Source organism: Gastrolobium bilobum, unplaced genomic scaffold (assembly GCF_033153095.1).
Source record: "Gastrolobium bilobum isolate Gb01-03AN ecotype WA unplaced genomic scaffold, APGP_CSIRO_Gbil_v1 utg609, whole genome shotgun sequence".
NCBI lineage: Eukaryota > Viridiplantae > Streptophyta > Magnoliopsida > Fabales > Fabaceae > Gastrolobium > Gastrolobium bilobum.
In genome coordinates this window covers 668,503-693,907 of record NW_026899102.1, presented here as the reverse complement: position 1 = coordinate 693,907, position 25,405 = coordinate 668,503, and the positions used below count along the sequence as shown (strand labels likewise).

At 34.2% G+C, this 25,405-nt stretch overlaps 2 protein-coding genes across 4 annotated transcripts; both read right to left on the bottom strand.

Annotated features, from left to right (window-relative positions):
* Positions 1-745: 745 nt before the first annotated feature.
* On the bottom strand, positions 746-2,158 carry LOC133287265 (BAG family molecular chaperone regulator 5, mitochondrial). Of its 3 annotated transcripts, none has more exons than XM_061484838.1 (2): positions 1,504-2,158; positions 746-1,083 (listed from the first exon to the last, which is right to left on the bottom strand). In XM_061484838.1, exons 1-2 carry the CDS (start codon positions 2,052-2,054, stop codon positions 948-950), a joined length of 687 nt encoding a protein of 228 aa, XP_061340822.1. In that variant the 5' UTR covers positions 2,055-2,158; the 3' UTR covers positions 746-947. The 3 variants fall into 3 exon arrangements, with proteins under 3 accessions (XP_061340822.1, XP_061340823.1, XP_061340824.1); XM_061484839.1 differs by having other exon boundaries at positions 1,051-1,167; XM_061484840.1 differs by lacking the exon at positions 746-1,083 and having other exon boundaries at positions 1,176-2,158.
* Positions 2,159-17,423: 15,265 nt separating this feature from the next.
* On the bottom strand, positions 17,424-22,845 carry LOC133287226 (fumarylacetoacetase). Its single transcript, XM_061484791.1, has 14 exons — positions 22,589-22,845; positions 21,863-21,941; positions 21,566-21,624; positions 21,345-21,469; positions 21,187-21,261; positions 20,387-20,462; positions 20,100-20,199; positions 19,963-20,022; positions 19,708-19,778; positions 19,539-19,601; positions 19,269-19,333; positions 18,835-18,931; positions 18,586-18,711; positions 17,424-17,712 (listed from the first exon to the last, which is right to left on the bottom strand). The coding sequence occupies exons 1-14, from the start codon at positions 22,793-22,795 to the stop codon at positions 17,650-17,652; spliced, it is 1,266 nt and encodes a 421-aa protein (XP_061340775.1). The 5' UTR covers positions 22,796-22,845; the 3' UTR covers positions 17,424-17,649.
* Between the last annotated feature and the right edge of the window lie 2,560 nt (positions 22,846-25,405).

Below are 25,405 nucleotides of genomic sequence, written 5' to 3'. Positions count from 1 at the left end.
CAAAATATTTAATGTGAAAAATATGAATCAATGAATTTTTTAGGATAATATTTAAAGGAAAAAAAAAACACAAAATATTACAATAAAATTCAATAATTATTTAATACTCAAGAATCTGCTAACTTGTTTGGGGAAATTATCTAACAAATCCATATGTTTTTTTTTTTATATAAACAAATCCATATGTTTTGACTAGCATTGCATTGATTCACTCAGTTTGCTTTAAGGATAGCCATGAGATACGGTTAGGGGTGCAAAATAACCAAAAAAACTAAATCGAACCATGAACCGAACTGTCCCTTCCCTTAAAATAATCAGTTTTTAGAAACCAGTTCATGAACCAAACCAGTTTAAAGAACCAGTTCATAAACCGAACCGATTTTTAGAACCAGTGTAAGAACCGAACCGTTTTCGAACCGAACCATTTTCAAATCAAATCAAATTGATTTTTATAACTTTATTTTTTATATATTTTTTTTTTCTTTTCAAAGGAGGGTCGACTCAAACCGATTCCGAACCGAACCGTTTCCAACCGAATTGAACCATTTTCGAACCGAATCAATTTTGAATCAAATCGAACCACTTCCGAACCGAACCATTTAAACCAATTCAGTTCGATTTTTCAAAAAAGTCCGGTTCGATTCGACCCATGCGCATCCTTTGATACGGTATTGTGCAAACCAAGAGAGTCTCGGGCTGCCAGAGTCTTACAAGAGTAAATGTGGTGTTTAATACAAGGTCGGCCGAGAAATTAAATGCTTCCTCACTTCCGATGCCTTATGTGTGTATCTTAATGTGTGCCACAGTTTTATATATGAAGAAGTAGTATTTTGTTAAGAGCATTTCTACAAACAAAAATACTGTGGTGGTTGAAATGAAGGCGAAGAAGCACATAATGGCAGCTCAAGTACAAGCATTGTTGCTGATTATGATGGTGGTGGCTTCACCTACACTGGGTTGCACACCCGCAGATGGCAGAGGTTGCAAAGACTGCATAGTAAACCAGATGAAAAACGCTTGTCCATCTTGCATGTCAATCCTACACTGCATGGCTCGGTGCTTGTGGGATGGCAGTTCAAGGTCCTATTGCATCAAGAAATGCGACTGCAACAATAGCTACCCAACACTCTCTGACTGCAAGAGATGCATGTCCAAGTGCAAGTGCACCTGCCTCAACTAGCACCTAATTATCAGTTATCACGCTATCTATTTCTCTTAATTACTCGTTTTAGCTCCCTACTATGTATAACTATATATATATGGATCTTGCACTTGTTCTAAATTTACCATCATCTGTGATCTGTTCCGTGCTAGTAATTTGAAATTCAAGTCCCTTCATTATCGAAGGCTATCTTAATTACTTTAGGCCATGTTAATTTCATTTCACTGCCTTGTACTTGATATAGCTAGCTAAAGCACAAAGCTTTAAGGTAGGTATAAGATAGAGATTATACTACAAATAAGTATATAGATAAAAGGGTAAATCAGGGTTCACGAAGAAACCTTTGTAAGCAGGGAAAGCCTAGATATTGAGCACAAAACCTTTCCAACTCATTGCTACCTTTCTCCCTACAAACATTTTCATCCACATCATCCCAATTTCTGATGGACCACCAATTGCATTCATCAACCTTAGCTTCTGAAACAGAGTCCAGTATCTCCTGCAGCCCCACGATCCTACGGGCTACCTTTCTTCGGCCTTCCCTCACCGTTGGATCAATCCCTGGCACCGAATCAAGCTTCAGCAACAGACCCATCAGCGCCTCGTTTATTCTCACCTTCTCCAGTTGGTTGGTGCGCACGGCGTCCACCGTGTCCTGCCGCTGGATCAGGCGCTGTAGGTGATCGGCTTCGGAATCGACGGTGGCGATTATGCGGTAGAGGGTGCGGATCCTGTGTGCACGGTAGGTGGATTGGATGGTGATTGCGGCGTTGGATTGAGATGGGGAAGGGAGTTTTGTGGAATTGCTGTTTTGAGGAGGGGCAGAGTGGTCATTGTGGTAGGTGTAGGTGACGGTGGTTGAAGTTGAATTGGAAGAGGAAGAGGGTTTCATGGGAAAAGGATGATTTGGGAGTCAGAGATTGCAGACAGTGTCGGCTGAAACCTCAGATAAGATTATAGGAAATGGTTTTTGTTTCTCGGTGGGGGTTCTGTTCTTCCCTTGAATATTGTTGGCGCTTAAAGTGCTTAGGTGTTGTGTGATGAGATGATAACCTTTCGTTTGATGTGGGACCCCGCGTTTGCTTTAAGACAAAAGACTTTGATTCAGGTTTAAATTCAAATCCTGAGACCAATTATCATCGATACATAATTAATTAATCAAATATTTATTTTTGAGATTGAACTGAATAACAAAACGGGTTTTTAATTGGTGCTAATAGTCAGCTAATGGCCCGCTATGGTTCTTCAATATTTTTCTCTTTTCGACACCACCGTTGTCTGCTGTGACACCTTACTAGTCAATCTAAAATAATCAATGTTCATATTGTCGTTGATCCGGTGCACAAGTGAATGCTTTACAATTATGTATGAATAAAAGGTCATGCTTGCCCATCGCAATAACGGTTTGATGAGAAATGTATAACTTGTTGGAAGTCTGCATTTGAAAACCATCCACTCATCATAAGAATCTTGTGTCAAGTTTTCCAAGCACTTAGCTGATTTTATAAAGTAACAGCTTATAATAACTAATCTTATAAAATATGTCCTAGGTGAACGTTATGACTTGTGAAGTTCGATTATTAGTTTATCTCATGTTTGATCCATACTACAGCCCAGGAAATATTTTTCTGTGCTACGGATATATGGTACATGACTCTAAAAAAAATATGAGGACTCAAAGAAAAAAAAATAAAAATTAAATAAAAATTTCTCTACATAAAAAGAAGATGCACAGAGTTAGGTGTTACGGAAGTACAAAAAAAAAAAAAAAAAAAAATCCCCAGAGAAGAGAATTATGAGCCTCATAAAAGTTTATTAAAGTGTCTGTCCTTTGTCAAGCGCTGAGTAAATCACACACACACAAAAAAAAAAAAAAAAACACTTTTGGAAAGGAGACCAGCTTCCTGATTGTACAACTTCAATAACTTCCACCACAACTGGAAATGAGCATGGAATAATACTGATCTCTGGGAGCTGACCTGAGGGAACAATCTAACCCGAGCAGGTACCAAACCCAATAGTGTAACCATTTCCCTGCAAAACAAGAATTTTAGATATTTTCATAGACATTCTTTAAGTTTTACAATTTACAATTTATAGATTTGCCACCTTACTACAAAGACTTAATAGGGAAGGAAACAAGATCAAGAACTGCTCCATCGAAATAAATAAAGCATATTATTTAAAAAAAATTCAGGATGGGCTGATGAAAGAAGTGTTTTTTATATCTTGCTTATTTTAGAAGTACTTTATATAACAATTAAGTTATTTATATTTTGAAAAAATATTTGACTTTTGAAAAAAAAAATTGACTTTTGACTTATAATTTTTTTTAGAAGCTAAAATTTTTAACTTAAAAAAAAATATTTTTTGCTTCTTTTATGACTTTTATTTTTTTTTAAAAGCAGCCATACAAATAAACTTTATAGTAAAAAATAAAAAAAAAATTCTAAAAAAAAAGAGAGTAACTATTGGCTGAAAAAAAATTCATCCAAACAGGTCTTATAATCCCAATGAGGCAGGCCATTGATTTGAAAGACAATTGGCCATCCGGTGCCCTGCAGCCCAATCTGTTTTTCGCGGATCTATTGTTGACTTGTTGTGATTTGTGATCCTATCCTACTATTACTCTTCTAATTTATTTATTTTTTGAACTGTTGAAGTTGATGTCAAAATAACATTCTTAAAAACCAAGCTGATTAATATTAGTTAATGAAATGCTTACAAATGCGCAATAGTCATCTAATAAGGGAGGGGGGCAAATCAGAGCTGAAGCAGTGAAATTTTTTCAAGTGATACCATCTTGCAGATAAGAAATCATAGCAAGGAAGAGATAAAAGAGAAAGGAATAAAACATAGCTTTCACTATACTCAAAGAAAAGTTAGTAAAGGTCAAGTGTAAAATGTTCAAATACTGATGTCAAAAGATTACAAAGTAAGAGAATCCTAACTAAGTTAAATTAACTGAACCAAACCTAAACTAAAATAATTAAAGTTAAACTAATGGTTGAATATAAAATTGCTAGTGTGAATATTCAAATACCTGGGCAATTAATCATTTTGTTGTTATGGGTATTAAATTTTCCATTTGAATTGTGATTTGATATTGAAGAGAATCAATTCAACCCAAAAGTTTAAGTTATTGGGTAAGATTATATTAATGGTTTTTATATATCTTTAACATGTTTCCTCACACGAGAATCCATTGGACTTGAAGAGTGGATGATACATCAGGCTCGGCTTGTTTGTACTAAGAAATTCTACAAGACTTAATTAATTATTAATTTAGTGAGAAGCGGTGATGATCGAACCTGTGATACCGAAACTCTGATACAATGTAAAGAATTAATTCAACTCAAAACCTTAAGGTGTTGAGTTAAATTGGTTCTTTACAGACGTAATATCTAAATATTTTGTATGTTAGGCAGAAGTTTTCATTTTTAATTACTTTCCATATAAAAAAAATATTGCCACTATTAGAATTTGCACTAAACATGTTTGTATAAATAAGGTTTGTAAATCGGTAAGGAATCACTTACAATCGATGGTAAAATGATATTATTAACATAAATTTAAAAAATAAATTACTCACATAATGTAGATTTAAAATTAACTTTTCGAAATACTGCAATAAGATGCATATGGAAAAAAATGTATAACCAGTTGCACATAAAATTTAATATGGAAAGATAAGTGTTTAATTAACATGGAAAAACAGTGTTAATTTCAACTATAAAAACTAAAATTATGTCAAATCCAACTAAATTTGAAAAGATTTTCCAGTCTAAAAAAATGTAAAAAAGTAAAGTTTAAAATTAAATCAATTTCTAAAATATTTGATTCCAAACATAATTTGAGAGAGAGGGGGGGATTCTGGCTTTTTTTGGTGCCTACTTCAATAAAGGTAATTCATTAATGTTAATTCACACATAAATGAAAAAAAGAGATAGAAAGATTAATAGAGAGAAACAATATGGGAAAAATGTGTGTCATTTTAAAAGATGTAAAATTATGTCATTTTAAAAGAGAGAAAGAGATAGATAAAGGAGGAGAAAGAGTTGACAAAAAAATAAAGGTATGAATCTCACTTCTTTGTGAGAGTGAAATAACACAAGTTGTATCATTTAAAAGGATAAACATTTTTCCCTTTATATATTTTTGAACCTTTTCCTCTATCCTAGACCCCCTCAAAGACTTAGTGAAAACATCAGCTAATTGATCAGTTGTGTTAACAAAACTAGTGACTATATTTTCAAAGAGGACTTTTTCCCTAACAAAATGACAGTCTATCTCAATGTGCTTGGTCATTTCATGAAACATTGGATTGGAAGCAATATGTAAAGCAGGTTGGTTATCGCAAATGAGAGATGTTGTGCCAATGTCTCTAAATTTGAGTTCCTTCAATAGTTGTTTTAACTAGATAAGTTCACATGTGGTTGTGGCCATGGAGCGATATTCTGCTTCAGCACTTGATCTGGCATCTACACTTTGTTTCTTGCTTTTCCAAGAAACCAAGTTACCTCCAAGGAATACACAATACCTAGATGTGGATCTTCTATCACCGGAGGAACCTGCCCAATCAGCATCTGAGTATCCCTCAACTCTGGTATGACCTTTGTTTTTATAGAGGAGACCTTTACCTGGAGCATTCTTGATGTACTTGAGGATGCGGATCACTGCATTCCAATGATCTTCACAAGGAGAATTCAAGAACTGACTTACTACACTGATTGCAAATGAGATGTCCGGTCGAGTAATTGTAAGATAGTTCAGTTTCTCAACTAATCTTCTATACCTTTCTAGATCTGAAAATGTCTCCCCTTGATTTGGCATAAGCTTGACATTTGGATCCATGGCGGTATCGACGGGCTTAACATTCAACAAAGTTGTCTCCTCTAGAATGTCCATAGCATATTTCCTCGGGAATTTCACAATACCATCCTTGGATTGAGCCATTTCAATTCCCAAGAAATATCGTAGTCTTCCGAGATCCTTTGTCTGAAAATGATAACTGAGATGTTGTTTTAACTGAGTAATGGAAAGAGGAGAAATGCTTCGGAAGGGCCGCAAAGGACTCAAACCCACAAGGCAAGGATCGATCTGAACACAGAAGGAGAGGGGCGATCCTGATCGTGGAAGTCGCGCGTATGTTTCACGCACGTGAGGGTGCGTCAGTGGGAATTTGGGAGCTGGCCTTGGACGGAAAGAACCGCCTCCTTGTGACGATCACAACTATGGGTGACTCGCTAGAAAAAGTGCCAGAAAAATGATCGATGGTGGCGGTCAAACGGTGGTCCACGGCGCTGGCAACCTCTGATGACGGTGGGTCTTGCGGCGTTGGGTAGATCGGCTTCTTCTGAGTCCGTTGATGTACTTTTTGATCAGAACGGTCGCCAGAAAACTTTTTCGATGGAGGACGGTGGCGGCAGACGGTGGTCGAAAACTGATGACGGTGACAATTTTCGGGAAGATTTTTACTCTGTAGACAGTGGGTCTACAAGAAAGATGCAGATCTTGTTAGGCTCTAGATACCGTGTTGAATATCAAGAACAAAGAGATTTATAAGTATTCCATGTGTTTCAACTACACAACGGAGAGTCTATAATGTATTTAGAAAAATAGATATATAATTACAAAAATAAAAAAGCTTATATAGCTTAAATTTAAGCCGTTAATACAGATATTACTTAATCATCCGATGGTCTTACAAACATAGGCTGATAAGCCATTATTAATTTAATTAGTATTAGGACAACGGGGCATGTAGCACATTTATGAAATGTATTTACTAACCCTTGGAACTAATCCGATACTTCTCTTCTACCAAGTACACGTAATACTTTGCCCTGTTTACTTGACTATATCATTTCCTAGTGTATATATAATGGGTTTTATAAGAGTTATGTTGTAGAAAAAATGATTGTGTAAAGTTATAGAGATTCATTTTGCGTGCCGTAGTTTTTTTTTTCTTCAAAAAGTGTGAGCCCCACAAAATGTTGTGTGTGTAGGAAAGTTTGTTGTGTCATGTTAAATGACAAATCCAAACCCCATATATAATATTTGGTAGTTCTATAACTAGCTCGACTCTTCACCATCACTGAAAATCTGCAAGACAGTAGTAGTACACAAATACTTTTAATCAGGACTTTAAAATTTGCTTCAAAAATAATCAAAATGAATTAAGGGGGATGGGAAGTTGATTACCAGATTCATTGTCAGCTGATACAGTTATGTCTCTAGCCTGATCAATGGGAACTTGATTAATTACCGGTCTCACTGCTTGCTGATACAGTGCCCACAGCCTTCTTATGAAGTTCATCATCCTTCACACAAAATACAACAACACATTACAAGCAATGTGTGCTTAATTTGCTAGAACAAAAATTGTTCCCATTGAGGGATGGTGAATCACATAAATAATGCTTTAAGAAAATATCATAAACTAATTAAGAAATTAAGGAGTAATATGTAATTGGAGAACAGAACTGGCAATAATGTAAGGGTTTTGTATTGATCAGATATTAATAATGTAAATAGAGCAAGCGTTGCTACGGAATTAACAGGACTGGTACTGGTAGCTACTTACTAAGAGGAAAGGAAGCAGAATAGAACGCATCTTATGCTAAGAAGTAACCAAGCATTGGTACAAAAAGCCAAAAATTAATGTAGCTTTCGGAAGAAAAACCCGAAGTATTAAATGAGCCAATGAATGAAACTGGCTGTTAGATATACTCAATTTGTTTCGATGTTTAAAAAAAAAAGTTTCCTTGGGTGGAGTGGATTATTTTTCGAGAAGGATGTCAATAAAAAGAGCGTAGAAGGAGCTAAAAATTTATGAGTTATTTTTTTAAAGAATATTTTTTTAAAGATAAATTTATTGAGTTTGGATGTAATATTTGAAAATATCATTTAGATGTTAAAATAAAAAAATACATTTTTTAAGTATAAAATTACTGAAGAGGACAATACTAAATACTAAATTCTCTAATTGCCAAACAATCCTCCAACTCCACAAGACATAGCTTCATTTGAAAGCGAAGAATAAGAGATACAATAGTCACCTTCGACCCCTTCTGTTTGTGTTCAATTTAATTGCATAAATGAATGCAAAGGTTATGATTTAGAATCTCGTAAAAGTGGTAGATTCTTTCAACCCGTCTTACAATTGATCCCTCTCTCTCTTCCCCAAATAAAAACTCTTATCCTGTTTGTAACTCTAATTCTTTTTTTGTAATTTTTTTTCCATTTTTCGCTGGCTTCACTCTTGAACGGTTGGGAAAAAGGGGAGATATTTTGATGGGAGTGAATATTGGCAAACTCAAATTCGAATTTGGCGGTTCCATAATTTTTGGAACCATTCAATTCCTTTGAATTTGGAGTTGTGTGAGTTGTATAAACTGTCTCATGATGTGGAGTGAAAATACTCTGAACTTGAAGATGGAATCGAAGGAAGGAAGGAAATGAGGCAAAATGATGACCCTTGCTTTTGGCTTATGCTTTCATCAAAAGTTAAAAATCTTAGTTTTTTAAAAAATAAAAATTTAACTTTTTTACTAAATTTTCTTTTTTTAAAATCTATTATCCAAATATCAACAAAATTCTAAATGCGTTTAAAATAATAAAAAAACACTTTTGCAAAGGGAGAAGGCCATCCAAACAGCTTCATACTCATTTGTTTCGATGTTTAAAAAAGAAAATTACCTTGGGTGAAGGAGTAAATTGTTGTTTTTCGAGAAGGATGTCAATAAGAAGAGGGAAGGAGTCGTCTTCGAGGAACACTAAGCCCTGATAACCTTCGTAAGGGCATTTGGTATGGTGGAAAAATATTTTTCCAAGAGAGTAGGGATAGGGAAAATAAGTTGGCTGTATTTGGTACGTGGAAGAGTTAAAAATTGATTGGGAAACATTTTTTGCCGTCAACCACGTTTACACATGTTTTCCTTATCAAAGTTTCCCTCGGAAGGTATGGTAAACATTATTTGCAAGGCTGTGGGAACGACAACTAAAATTTGCAAGACAAAAATACCATATGCCCTAGTTTAACTGTGGTGTGCACAAACACATTGTCCCAAGCAGAAGCTGAAGTCTGAAATTGTGCTCTTCGTTGTCTCCCTCGCCACGTTGTGGCTGGTAGGTGAATGACAAGCTCTCCTTTATGAGCCACATTTTCTTATGTCTTACAAAGCTTTTTCCTTTATTTTTGTGACCTTACAGTGTTGAGGAAGAAGCTTGCAGTACCATATTCGAGCTTCAAAGGATACCTAATTTCAGGTAGCATGTCTTTGTTGTGGTGCATATGGATTCTCTACATCTCTGCTGCTTTCTTGTTCCATTTCGTGTGCTCTCATTTTTTATAGGGTTTTTTTGTTCCCTCGTGTATGTCATAGAACCCACAAGAATGGGGGGTTATTTGGTAATTTTGGTACTCTTTCCCATCAATATTTTAAAATTCACATAACTTTCCCTGTTAAATTTTGGCCTACCAAACACCTTTTTTTAACTTACCCGGTAAAAATGTTTTTCCACTTTTTTCCAAGAAAATATTTGTTCCTGGTAAAAACAATTTCTCCTGTACCAAACGCTCCTTAAGAAGTTGAAAAATGGTACGTTTGACGAGTTCCCTGGGGAATCCGTAGGGAGCTATGGCATTCATGGTTGCATCTACTCTTCTATGTAGGTTACACTGGCACTCCCAATCACAAACAAGATTATCTGTGCAATGTCGTCTTAGTGCCATGAAGAAGGACCGCGCATAACAAACAATATTAGATTCGAGCAAAAGGAGAAATTTGAGTTTAAGGTTCTGGTAACCCAATTTAATGGGTTTTGTGTTGAATAATGCAGTCTAAGTTGGTTCTTATTACTTTGTTTAGTATTTTGTGTTTTACAGTGCTTTTGCTGTTACGACTTGTTTTCCTACATTTGCCATGTATCATTACATGCTTTTGTGGGGAAAAAATTGTGAAGCGCTGTCAACAAATATAGGAAAGGGTATCATGTGCTAAGTCACCAAATGCTTATAATGAAGGTATTATTATCTCTAAAAGCATGTTAAAAAAAGGTGTTTGGTACAGGAGATATTCTTTTTACTGGGAAAAAAATATACAGGAATATAGTGGGTATAAAAGTTAACCGGGAATGTTAAAAAAATGTGTTTGGTAGACAAAAATATTACCAGAAATATTAGTTAATTTTACTGAAGGCTGTTTGGTTGATGATAAAATATTGCTAGGATAGAGGATAATGTTTACGAAACTACCCATGTGATTGCACATTTTTTAAACAAGACTAACAAAATAAAAAACCATCAGTGGCAAAGAATGACCCATTCCATTGGCGACCTAATTTTGCACCGTATCAATGTTCATTTTTCATTTTTCCAAATCGTGATCATATCATCAAATTTCATCATCGTGAACGATCCCATACCCCCTATTTTTTTGGCTCCTTCGTTTGCAAGATTGTTTCATCGAGATAGAGTTACTGGTCGTATTACGGTGTAATTTGTTTTTCGCAGGGGAAAAATTAACAAGGCGCTTTACAAGTCTGCTTTGAGGATCTGACGATGTTGAAGGGAGGGAATATTGGCAAACTCAAATTCGAATTTGGAGTTGTGTGAGTTGTATAAACTGTCTCATGATGTAGAGTGAAAATGCTCTGAACTTGAAGATGGAATCGAAGGAAGGAAGGAAATGAGGTAAAATGATGACCCTTGCTTTTGGCTTATGCTTTCATCAAAAGTTAAAAATCTTACTTTCTTAAAAAAAAAAAAAATTTAACTTTTTTACAAAATTTTGCTTTTTCTAAAATCTACTATCCAAATACCAACAAAATTCTAAAAGCACTTAAAATAAAAAAAAAAACTTTTGCAAAGGGAGAAGCCCATCCAAACAGATTCATACTCATTTGTTCCGATGTTTTAAAAAGAAAGTTACCTTGGATGAAGGAGTGGATTGTTGTTTTTCGTGAAGGATGTGAATGAGAAGAGCGTATGAGTCGTCTTTGAGGAACACTAAGCTATGATAACCTCCGTAAGGGCGTTTGGTATAATGGAAAAAAATATTTTGCCAGGATAGTGGGGTAGGGAAAATAAGTTGGCTGCGTTTGGTACGTGGAAGAGTTAAAAATTTATTGGAAAACATTTTTTGCCTTCAACCACGTCTGCACATGTTTTCTTATCAAAGTTTCCCTCGGAAGGTATGGTAAAAATTATTTGCCAGCGCTGGGAACGACAACTAAAATTTGCAAGAGAAAAATACTGCATGCCCTATTTTAACTATGGTGTGCAAAAACACATTGTCCCAAACAAAAGCTGAAGTCTGAAATTGTGCTCTTCATCGCCTCCCTCGTCATGTTGTGGCTGGTAGGTGAATGGTAAGCTCTCCTTCATGAACCACATTTTCTTATGTCTTACAAAGCCTTTTCATTTATTTTTGTAACCTTAAAGTGTTGAGGAAGAAGCTTCCAGTACCATATTCGAGCTTCAAAGGATACCCAATTTCAGGTAGCATGTCTTTGTTGTGGTGCATATGGATTCTCTACATCTCTGCTGCTTTCTTGTTCCATTTCATGTGCTCTCATTTTTTGTTATGGGGTTCTTTTTGTTCGCTCGTTTCTCTCATAGAACCCACAAGAATAGCGGGTTATTTGGTAATTTTGGTACTCTTTCCCATCAATATTTCAAAATTCACCCAAATTTTTCGATTAAATTTTGGCCTACCAAACACTTTTTTTTAACTTACCCGGTAAAAATGTTTTCCCACTTTTTTCCAAGAAAATATTTGTTCCCAGTAAAAAAGTAAATTTCTCCTGTACCAAAAGCCCCTTAAGAAGTGGAAAAATGGTACGTTTGTCGAGTTCCCTAGGGAATCCGTAGAGAGCCATGGCATTTATGGCTACATCTACTCTTCTCTGCAGGTTACATTGGACACTCCCAATCACAAACAAGATTCTCTGCGCAACGTCGTCTTAGTGCCATGAAGAGCGACCGCGTGTAATAAACAATATTAAATTCGGGCCTAAGGAGAAATTTGAGTTTAAGGTTCTGGTAACCTAATTTACTGCGTTTTGTGTTGAATAATGCATTCTAAGTTGGTTCTTATTACTTTCTTTAGTATTTTGTGTTTTGCAGTGCTTTTGCTGTTACAGCTTGTTTTCCTACATTTGCCAAGTATCATTACATGCTTTTATGAGGGGGAAATTGTGCGCTGTCAACAAAAATAGGAAAGGGTATAATGTGCTGAGTCACCAAATGCTTATAATGAAGGTATTCTTATGTCTAAAAGCATGTTAAAAAAAGGTGTTTGGTACAGGAGATATTTTTTTTATCGGAAAAAAAATATACGGGAATATGGTGGATATAAAAGTTTACCGGGAATGTTAAAAAAAGGTGTTTGGTAGACAAAAATATTACCGAAAATATTAGTTAATTTTACCGTAGGTCTGTTTGGTTGATGATAAAATATTGCTGGCAAATGGGATAATGTTTACGAAACTACACTTGTGATTGCACATTTTTTAAACACGACTAATAAAATAAAAAACCATCAGTGCGCAAAGAATGTCCCATTCCATTGGCGACCTGATTTTGCACCGTATCAATGTTCGTTTTGCATTTCGCCAAATCGTGATCATATCATCAAATTTCATCATCGTGGTAAGTTTCGTTCAACGATCCCATATCCCCCATTTTTTTTGGCTCCTTCGTTTGCAAGATTGTTTCATCGAGATGGAGTTACTAGTCGTATTACGGTGTAATTTGTTTTACGCAGGGGAAAAATTAACAAGGCGCATTACAAGTCTGCTTTGAGGATCTGACGATGTTGATGGGAGGGAATATTGGCAAACTCAAATTCGAATTTGGCGATTCCATCATTTTTGGAACCGTTCAATTCCTTTGAATTTGGAGATGTGTGAGTTGTATAAACTGTCTCATGATGTAGAGTGAAAATGCTCTGAAATTAAAGATGGAATCGAAGGAAGGAAGGAAATGAGGTAAAATGATGACCCTTGCTTTTGGCTTATGCTTTCATCAAAAGTTAAAAATCTTAGTTGCTTAAAAAAAATAAAAAATTTAACTTTTTTACAAAATTTTGCTTTTTTTAAAATCTACTATACAAATAGCAACAAAATTCTAAAAGCATTTAAAATAGAATAAAACTTTTGCAAAGGGAGAAGCCCATCCAAACAGCTTCATACTCATTTGTTTCGATGTTTAAAAAAGAAAGCTACCTTGGATGAAGGAGTGGATTGTTGTTTTTCGAGAAGGATGTCAATGAGAAGAGCGTAGGAGTCGTCTTTGAGGAACACAAAGCTATGATAACCTCTGTAAGGGCGTTTGGTATAATGGAAAAAAAAATATTTTGCCAGGATAGTGGGGTAGGGAAAATAAGTTGGCTGCGTTTGGTACGTGGAAGAGTTAAAAATTTATTGGGAAACATTTTTTGCCTTCAACCACGTTTGCACATGTTTTCTTATCAAAGTTTCCCTCGGAAGGTATGGTAAAAATTATTTGCCAGGCGGTGGGAACGACAACTAAAATTTGCAAGAGAAAAATACTACATGCCCTATTTTATGTGGTGTGCAAAAACACATTGTCCCAAACAAAAGCTGAAGTCTGAAATTGTGCTCTTCGTCGTCTCCCTCGTCACGTTGTGGCTGGTAGGTGAATGACAAGCTCTCCTTTATGAACCACATTTTCTTATGTCTTACAAAGCTTTTTCCTTTATTTTTGTGACCTTACAGTGTTGAGGAAGAAGCTTGCAGTACCATATTCGAGCTTCAAAGGATACCCAATTTCAGGTAGCATGTCTTTGTTGTGGTTGTGCTGCATATGGATTCTCTACATCTCTGCTGCTTTCTTGTTCTATTTCGTGTGCTCTCATTTTTTGTTATGGGATTCTTTTTGTTCGCTCGTGTGTGTCATAGGACCCACACGAATGGCTAGTTATTTGGTAATTCTGGTACTCTTTTCCATCAATATTTTAAAATTCACCCAAATTTTTCGGTTAAATTTTGCCTACCAAACACTTTTTTTTAACTTACCCGGTAAAAATGTTTTTCCACTTTTTTCCAAGAAAATATTTGTTCCGGTAAAAAAATAAATTTCTCCTGTACCAAAAGCCCCTTAAGAAGTTGAAAAATGGTACGTTTGACGAGTTCCCTAGGGAATCCGTAGGGAGCCATGGCATTCATGGCTGCATCTACTCTTCTCTGCAGGTTACACTGGCACTCCCAATCACAAACAAGATTCTCTGCGCAACGTCGTCTTAGTGCCATGAAGAGGGACCACACGTAACAAACAATATTAGATTCGGGCATAAAGAGAAATTTGAGTTTAAGGTTTTGGTAACCCAATTTATTGTGTTTTGTGTTGAATAATAGGGGTGTTCATCAACCGATCCATACTGATTCAAACCGCGGTAACCGAACCGAAAAACCGAAAACAGAAGAAAAGAAAAAAAACCCGCAAATTTTAATTGGATTGGATCGGTTTTTGAATGAGTTGATGAAAACCGATCCAATATATTAATTTCCCTCTACCTACTTGGGTCTTTCTCCAATTATAGCCCAAAAATTTCTAAACTCAAGACTCATTAATCCATCAACTAAACTCAAGAAAAAATCTAGTCACATCTTATCAATTTTTTTTATTTTTGTAGAGCTTCATATCTCATTACCCAAAAAAAAATTATATTATAGTTTACTAATGCTTTTGTATTTCAAACAAATTTTTTTTTACAAAACCAATATATACAAAATATGCTATTTGCGCAATAATCATAAAATAAATTTTAGGATTTTCAAAAAACCGAAAACCGATCCAATCCAAACCGAAAAAAATTGGATTGGATCGGATCGGATTTGAAAAAAATCTAAACCGAATGGATGATTATATGATCAAATCGAAGGGATTGGATCGGATGATTTTTGCTTCCAAAACCGATCCAATCCAGACCTCGAACACCCCTATTGAATAATGCAGTCTAAGTTGGTTCTTATTACTTTGTTTAGTATTTTGTGTTTTGAGTGCTTTTGCTGTTACGACTTGTTTCCCTACATTTGCCATGTATCATTACATGCTTTTATGAAAAAAAATTATGAAGCGCTATCAACAAATATAGGAAAGGGTATCGTGCTGAGTCATCAAATGCTTATAATGAAGGTATTTTTATCTCTAAAAGCATGTTAAAGTATTCTCCAATGCATTGAAAAATCTTGACTGAAATAAGGGCACACGCTCTAGAAAATTGAAGGGTTTACACCTTAGTTCTGTTAGTGCATATTAGAGTGTTAAACGAACCAGGGACCTTTGGCTCGGTTCGTGAAGGCCTGAGCTTACATGTCTAAAATTAGTTGTTGACACCAGACTTGAACTTGTATAAAAGCTCGTTTAATAAAAAAGTCTGAGACTCCAATTCAAAAGCTCAACCTTAGAGCCTCTTATCCTGGCCTATTATATATTATTTTTTTATTTTATATTTTTATACTATTTGTAATAGCTCTCTCTTTCTCCTCAATCCATTTCACCCCATCTTATTGGTTAAACAGAGTTTTTGAATAATTTTATTCTATATTATGTTGTTTGGATATATATTAAATTTATGAATATTTATGGAATTACTAGTCTTGTAGATTGTATATTCTGTTTGGATAAAAAAAATTTTAAATAGGCTAAACCATACTTTTATATGTTATAAATAAGTCAGGCCACAGGTCGATAATTATTTGTGTAACAGGTAATAGGCTTGGTCAAGCTGACACATTTAAACACAGTCATAGCCTTGTAAGACCAAAGCTCGGCTCGGCTCGGCTCGTTAACACCCCTAGTGCACACCGAGTGTTAGGGCCTATTCGGAGCACCTGATAAAGAAGATAGGATAAGATAACTTATCATATCCTACTTATATCTCTTGTTTGGTGGGTCAATAGGATATGATTAGCTTATCCTATTGTCTCATTTTATCCTATCCAATACATGATTTCTTATCCTATGGGGGAGCTGGGTTATACGAATATTTGATACCCAATATATCCCCACGATACCCAATATATTTGTATTTATTACATTATATTTTGTTTTTCTTTCTCTTTTCTCCTTCTACATAATCTTATCAGATTGCTAACCAGGTGCTCATCAAACACAGGACATGCTTATCAACCCTATATCATCTCCTACTCTTATTCAACTCTCTTATCCTATCCGTTCTTATTCTATCATGTCCACCAAATGAGCTGGCTCCCTCGCTGTTTCTTTGCAGAGAGCATTTTCTACCAATATATTCCATTTTGCTTTTGCAACCCCATTATGTTATTTTTGGTTTGTGGCCATGCGTGTGCTGTGTGCGCCCGGGTCTTATAAATTGCAATTATTTTAATATTTATAAATATTTTATAATTCTCTTAATTTAGAAATGAAACATTATCTTTCTCTCTTCTTTTTATCAAAATTCCTTGGATAAACGATGTTGATAAAACCAAGTTTCGAAGTAGAATTATTAAGAGGAAGATTATACTTATAACTTTTTTGTTTATAACCTCTTACAACCATATCTTAACACCGTTGATTTCTGTCAATCAACGATTATCATTTTTGCAAATTAAACTCATTAATTAATTAATAATTCACAATAAATAAAAATCGTTGATTGACAAAAATCAACGGTGTTAAAATATGGTTGTAAGAGGTTGTAAAAAAAAATTGTAAGTATAACCTTCCTCGTAAAGATAATCAATTTGTATAATTTTTTATATAAAGTTTGTTATTCTGAGATAAGAGATATAAAATTCTTTAAATATACAAGCGATAATTTCCACTATCAATCTATTTAATGTGCGTGACAGTGTGCATTAAATACATAAAATTATTTAATGTGCCATATATTGTATCCACGGTGCATTTCAAAATATAAAATCCACTGTGTCATAATGTCACAACTTTTGCAAGTTTGCCTACATAGTGCAAACAGCGTGTCTGGGTAGCTTTCAGAACTACAATTCAAGGCCCGCTAAGGTTCTTTAATCAATGTTCACATTGTCGTTGATCCGGTGCACAAGTGAATGCATTACAATTTTGTATGAATAAAAAGGTCATGGTTGCCCATCGCAATAACGGTTTGATGAGAAACGTATAACATGTTGGAAATCTGCATTGGAAAACCATCCACTCCGCATAAGAATCGTGTGTCGAGTTTCCTAAGCGTTTAGCTGATTTTATAAAGTAACAGCTTATAATAACTAATCTTATAATATATTTCCTACGTGAACGTTATGATTATTAGTTTATCTCAATGTTTGACACACTACAGCCCAGAAAAGAGAATTATGAGCCTCATAAAAGCCAGCTTTATTAGAGTGTCTGTCCTTTGTCAAGCGCTGAGCAAATTACATAAAAAAAACACTTAAAAATTCACTTGTGGGGCTTCCTGATTGTATAGCTTCAACAACTTCCACCATAAGTTGGAAAACAGCATGGAATAATACTGCCCTCAGGGAGCTGAGGGAACAATCTTACCCGAGCAGGTACCAAACCCAATAGTGTAACCATTTCCCTGCAAAGCAAAAATTTTAGATCTTTCAATAGACATTCTTTAAGTTTTACAACTTGTAATTTACAAATAAACCATCTTACTATAAAGACTTAAAAGGGAAGGAAACAGGATCAAGAATTGCTCCGTGATAAATTTGTGGTGTATAAAATTTTGAATAAGATCATCAAGAATAGAGACTAACATGCCACAATTATAAACAAAACAAAGCATGTTATTTGAAAAAAATTCAGAAGACTCAAACATAGTGGGAACCCTACGCTCTGCAGGACATTGATTTGAAAGACAATTTGTCATCCAGTGCCCTGCAGAACCCAATTCTGTTTTTCGTGGATCTATAGTTGTGATTTGTGATCCTAATATTACTCTTCCAATTATAGAACTGTTAGGGGAAAAAAACTGTTGAAGTTGATGTCAAAATAACATTCTTAAAAACCAAGCTGATTAATATTAGTTAATGAAATTGCTTACAAATGTGAGAAGTGAGAACAATATAAAACAAAACTTGCTAAGGGAGAAATCATCGAAAATGATATGCTTCCCTAGGAAATATGCCAACAAACTACAAGTAATTAAATTCACAAAAATTTCACCTAATTGAGCGCGTCTAGCAGCTGCAGCAATTCAGGCCTAGCAGTACAAGTTCTTAAGTAAAGAGTTTATTAGAGAAAATAAATTAGCAGTGATTTTGTTAAAAGGTTTCCTTTCTAGTTTATGTTGGCCCCATATGCTAGTCTTAGGTTTGAAACTCAATTAATTTGCAAAAGACAGTAAAAAAAGATAACATGAAAATTGAAAAACTAAGAAATTTATCATATGAAAAACTGAAAAGATAGCTTTTGGAAACAGAAAAACATTGAAGATCTTGATTGTAACCTTGCAATATCCAGTTAAGCTGACTTCATCTCCATCTTCAAGAAATTTCCGATTTAACCCATTCACTGACAGAGTGTTTTGTCCATTCCAGGTTAACTCTAGCAAGCATCCACGAGACTCAGGCTCCTGCAGCGAAAAACATGCAAATTAACTGAAACTTGTTGACCAGTTGATAAGGAACATTGCTCGAAAGTGAGAGAAAGGAAAAAGGGATTAAGAAGTTAAGCTGAATAAAATATTGAATCTTACAGGACCACTAACTGTCCCAGTTCCAAGGAGATCGCCTGGCCTCAGGTTGCAACCATTGATTGTATGGTGAGCAAGCTGTTGAGTCAATGTCCAATATCTACAAAGTAAGAGAGCTAGAGTAAGTGGATATATCATACATGTCTCATGTATAACAATTTTAATGTATAGACTCTCCATTAGGCGCGGGTAAGCATTGATAAAATAGCAACACTTAAGAGAGCCTACATGTGCAGAGTGTACCAAGGGGAATATATCACCAAACAGGTCAAATTATGCAAATAATACCGAAAATTTCCAGGTCATTCACTTATTTTAAATCAATATTGCAATAGCAATAGCCTTCAAGCCAACATGACTGATAAAAACAGTCACCGGGGCAAGGAACTAATTAAATAAACTGTATTCTCAATATTGGTTGAAGAGAAATTCCTTACAAGTGTTTTAGATTACTCTTTGTCACCACACTTGAATCTTCATGCTCAGCAGGTTTGATGTGAACCTTGCAGCAAAAAAGCAGTAGTATGATTGACTTGCTTGCTCAAAAAGTTATTTGTTTACCATCTAAGAAAAAGAAAGCATAAAGAACACAAAAAGAGCCTACTTCAAATATAGTACATAAGGACCATGAAGAAATACCATCAATCTGACATACAAAAAGAAGAAATAGTATCTAAGTAAATGCATACAAAGGTGCTCTGAAATACCTCCAGTGAAATATCATAATTTTTGGATACTTTTTCCGCCAAGTATGGAAGTGGAGGAGGATCCTGCATTTTATGGATAGATTAGATAGCATGCCATGGTTATTATGAACTTTAGGCATTAGCAGCCCAGTTCCTACAATGTCAATCTCCAAAGAAAGAAACCAGCTACCTGTTTTGGGGCTTCACAAGCAAAAGGTTCTAATGCTTCCAGGGTCACAATCCAAGGGGATATTGTTGTACCTATGTAATTTTAGTTACACACCATAAAGGAAGGTTAACTCTACAAATAGCATCTATAAGAGAATAGTTTCCATCTAGTACAAATAGCACATGTAATCATCCGTGTCAGAACTGCACATGCTCAAATGCCCAGCTTTTTTCAGTAGGATTCAAAGATATGAAATAATTTATTGAAACATCTTACCAAAATTCTTGCCAAGAAAAGGACCAAGAGGAATATATTCCCATGCCTGAATATCTCGAGCTGCCAAATTCAATTCAGTAAAGCATCAATCATAGGGGGCAGTAACATCAAAAATAAATATTTAATTGGATAATTACCACTCCAGTCATTCAGTAGAACAATTCCAAAGATATGATCTTCTGCGTTGTTAATATCCACAGGTTTTCCCAATTCATTTCCAGGTCCAACAATAGTAGCCTGTAGGCAAACAAAGGTTTTAATTTAAAGAAAAAGAAATGAAAAGTAATGCAGTACCATGATAACTCAATTAGAACAACGAAAAATGAAGAAGTAAATAACAGAATATCTAATCTTGAGATAAAACTTCATTTGCATTTTAGTTGGTAAAATAGCCAAAGAAGACCTATGTAGACAAAAAGCTAACCATTTCCAACTCAAAGTCTAGCTTCACTGAAGGCCCGAAGTAGGGTGGAGATCCGCCAGTTGGATGAGCTTGACCTCTGAACAAGCACAAAGTAACATAACATTGTGAGATAGAATGCAGTGCAGTTAAATAGATAATGTCTACAAAAGGAGCTACAGCCTAGCGTTGTCCTTAAGGGGTGTTTGGTTCAGGAAAATTTTTTGGAATAGTAGGGAAATGAGATAAATAGAGAAATGATTGGAAAGATAGATAAAGTGAGATAGGTAGAAAAATGTAAAAAAAAGTTGTTTGGTGGGGAAAAACTTTACTGGGAAAATTAGGTAACTTTATGAAATCAACAGTGCAGCCAGATAACAGGTTTTCCGAAAAATCCCACCTTCAAATTGGATTTCTAAACCGTGCGGATATCTATGTTTCTCATAAATCCAGACAAATTGGATAGATGGATTTTTGGTGAAAAACGTTGAAACAAACATGGTGTTTCTAAAAGCTATACTTGAGAAACATAGATATCCGCTGAAAAGCTCCAACCAAACACCACCTAAATGTTTCTATTTTGATGAATATGTGACACATGAAGACTGACACGTAAAGCCATAATCCTTCCATTGTTGATCACATATGCTAGAGCCAAAGACATGCTTTGCAAAGCTTCCTATGTTAAGCAGCAAAACATTGACGGAATATATCTTTAAAAGTTCATAAACATAAGACCTACAAAAAGGTAGCAGTTTAAAAAGCTGCTTAAGCACATGAACTCTTGACTAGAAAAATTTACAATTAGCAACAAAACTTCTGACCTTGGCCGAACAATATCTGTTCCGGAAATAACAACAGAAGATGCACGTCCATGATAGGCAACTGGCAGGTGATACCTAGAAAACAAGTTTTACTTTTTTTCAGTTACAGAGAAAAATTTACTCTAAATTGATTTGCAAAGCCTTTATAATGAACGCACCAATTTTCTAGAACAGGAGTTTGCGGACCACGAAATATTAACCCACAATTTTTAGTGTGATGCAGAGACGAAAAGAAGTCGGTATAGTCCCCAATGACAACAGGGAGAAGCAATTCCACACGGCTCTAAAAAAGCATGCATCAAAATCATTATACCAATTGAAAAACACTAAACAACCATTTCAAAAAACAAAATCAGGAATGAATGACAATGTGAAATACCAAAGGCACAAGTGACTTCTCCCTCAAAACAGCGTTGTCCCTCAAAGTTGGCTCAGTCGCTGCATTAAAAAAGAAATAAAATAAAAAAACCAATAGCTCTAATTCATACAAAAAAGTATAAATCCTGCTAAGCACTAATTACTAAATAACTTTTTACGGAAGGACCAGCATCTGCAAACTGCAGCTCATACAAAATTTTACATGCATGTACATCCTAATAATGCTTGCAGTGTAAAATTATAAACATTGGGAGAAAATAAAAAGTGAAGAATTAAACAGAATGAAGTAAGGTTGTACCTGATAAGAGCTTTTGAAGAGTTGCACGAGCTTCCTTCCAGGCTGGCCTTCCAAGTGATACAAACTTATTTAGATTAGGCTGTTATAAACATAACACGGGTAGCAGTTAGAACAGAGGTTCCAAAACCAACAAAGTGACCAAAATGCCACCTTTTTGCAAAACAATTATCTAAAATGAGACGCGCGCAGTATTTTTTTATCCTTTTTACCGGACTGCCAGTAAGCATAATTCGCTACGACGGGTAATTTGTATTATGTTCGCACATGTGGCACACTTTCACATAAAAAAAGCTGACATGTCATAATTTATTATGAGGGGTAGCGAATTTGGTTTGCAATATGACAATGTGACACGAAATCATTGGCTACCAGTGATAGCAAATTATGACACGTGGCACTCTCGTAAAAAAAATGCCATTTTGGTCACTGCTGCCAACATCATAAGACCTTATACTAAAAAATAAATAAATAGAGAAAGTGTTAATCCTAATAATTAGGTGCATTCTTTCCCTTTCTTCCGGTTTATCGGGGAAACGAAAAGACTGTGATTAGTCGATAAATTAAGATATCTTAGGCCAAAAAAAAAAACAAGCAAAGATAAAAATAAAAATAAAAAAAATATCAAGTTACCCATGTTGGTTACTTGGTTGAATGAGTGAAACGCAGTTTCAAGTTAAGATTTTGGAGAAGGATACAAGTGGGGAGTAAAGAAGAAAGAGGAGGAACCTGAAGGAAGCAATCGGAGTTGTTGAGGAGAGGACCATTGAAGAGGCCAGCAGAAGCGATCTCGGAGAGGTCGAGGACGTAGTCGCCGATGGCGACGCCGGGTCGAGGAGATGAAGTAGGTTGGGGCTTGAAGATTCCATAAGGGAGGTTCTGTATAGGGAAGTGTGAATCCGGATGAACCTCTATGAAACATTGCAGCGTAGCCATGGCACATACAAGGACAAAGAAAGAGACAGTGAACAAACGAGGAGGAAAAATGAATTGCTAGTGTAATAAAGCAAATAAAACGAAGCTTTTTATGTTTTTTTATAGTCAGATGTCAGTAAAATTATTTTACTGGTTTTGAATTAAAAGTAGGGAGAGGATATTGTTTTTAGTAAATAATTATTAATATCATTATTATATTTTAATCGTTGATTTTTATTGATCAATGATTATTATTTTTATAAATTAAATTTTTTAGTTAATTAATTATTCATAATAAATTATAAATTATTATTTTTATAAATTAAATTTTTAATTAATTATTTATTCACAAATATTTATAGTTAATGAAATTAACGATTAAAATATAATAATATAATTTGATAATAATAATATTATATTTATTTATTTATATCATAATTTCGACTTATCTTGTGGTTGTTGGTGAGGGTGTCAAGATTAGATACTTGGACAGCCACGGAGCCACCTACCCCTTCAATTATTATTGGCGTTTTATAGGTACTATTTACTAATGTACTATATTGGAAAGTATTTTACATTAAATAAATGGGAAATGCATTATTATCTCATAAAAAAAATGAGACCGGTTAAGTAAAAGAACAAAAAATTAAAAATTAATTACACTCACTGTTTTGTGTGTGTGATATAAACATGAGAAATATATTTCTCTCAATAATTTATTAGAAACATTTTCTAATAATAGAAATAAAATCTAATTTGTTCAATTAAGTCAATTCCCATTGGTCCTTACAATCTAAAAACAATTAAATCAAATGAAAAATAACACAAAATGCATATCTACGTTACGATATGTTTATTTGTTAATAATTCAAAGATTCTACTACCAATAACAAAATTGTAATAATAAGAGGAAGCTTAGTCCTTTTCTATTCAAAATGGGGAAGGATATTGTAACAATCAATTAGTATTACTATCAATGTTAATACCATTAATTCCACCGTTAGATCGATTATGTTAATCCAACGGTTATATTTATTTTCATCTTTATATAATTATGATTTTTTATATTCAATATTTTATATTTATTTTCACATTTGTATATAAAAATAAATATAACTGTTGGATTAACATAATCAATCTAACGATAAAATTGATTGATAGTAACACTAATTGATTGTTATAATATTATATCCCTAAAAAAATACCACAATTAGTATTAGACGAGAATATCTTATATAATATGACAGTGTTTTCATTCGGGTTCTATTAAATGCATCATTTAGTAAACTTGAGTGATGAAAATAAAGAAAAAAATAGCAATCGTGATCGAAACATATGGCTTTATTGAAAAAAAAGATGATGGGCAATAATTAAAAATGCAATTACATTTATATAAGGGTTTTATAAGAGTTATGTTGTAGGAAAAATGATTGTGTAATGTTATAGAGATTCGTTTTGCGTGCCTTATTTTTTTGTTTTAAAAAGTGTGGGCCCCACCAAATGTTGTGAGAGTAAGAAAGTTTGGTGTGTTATGTTAAAGGATAAAATGAAAACGCTTTGTATAAACAACCTTCGCTATGTATTTCAGGCGAAACTTGTCATTACCTAGTGGCTAGTGGGGACAATTTGAACGGATACGAGTATACGGCACAAATTTGTAATCGGAATGAAATCTTAGATAATAACACCACTCACTTACTGTGTGGGTTAATATGATATAATATAAATAACTTGCAAATTCACATATATAGCTTATTATATAGATTCATACGATATGAATAATATGTTAATATCAAATTATGTTACTTTATTATGATAAGACACAAATAATTTATTTATGATACAATACCATACGAATAATTGTTAAAAAAATCAACATAATCAATTTTGGATTCATAAATTAAAACGCGACACAATATACATTTTTTAAGATCAATTTTTGCGAATACAAACACAATATGAATCTGAAAAACGCATCCATGTATTCTCCTTGTTCTTTTTCTTTCTCATTTTTCCTTCGTTATCATCAACTGCTTTTATCCCATTTCTTATTATGTGAGAGTTAAAAAGTTAGGAAGGAAAAAAGTGATGAAAAACGAAAAAAAATAAAGTTAATAAAGATCAAATACGCATACAATTAATTTTTTTTTTGTAATGAAGCATACAATTAATTAGTTGTAATAAGAAACATGAGATAGGATATTGTGACAATCAAATAATGTTACTATCAATGTTATTACCACATCTTAACCGTTGATTTCCGTCAATCAACGATTATCATTTATTTATTATTTGCAATAAATAATAAATGATTACTCGCAATAAATGATAACCGTTGATTGACGAAAATCAACGGTTAAGATGTAGTAGTAACATTGGTAATAACATTATTTGGTTGTCACAATATCTTATCCCAAAAAACATATATCATAAATTATTTTGTAGCTTGACAAAAAAACGTAAAAATTAGAAAAAAAATTCAGTATATTATACACTAAGCAATATCTTTATTTATTATTTGGGATTATATTTTCTTATGCAACATGAGATAAGATATCTCATGTTGCACTCACAAACTTAGGTGGATCCCATTGCATAGAAAAAAGAAGGGAAATAGTACTCTCATTTTAC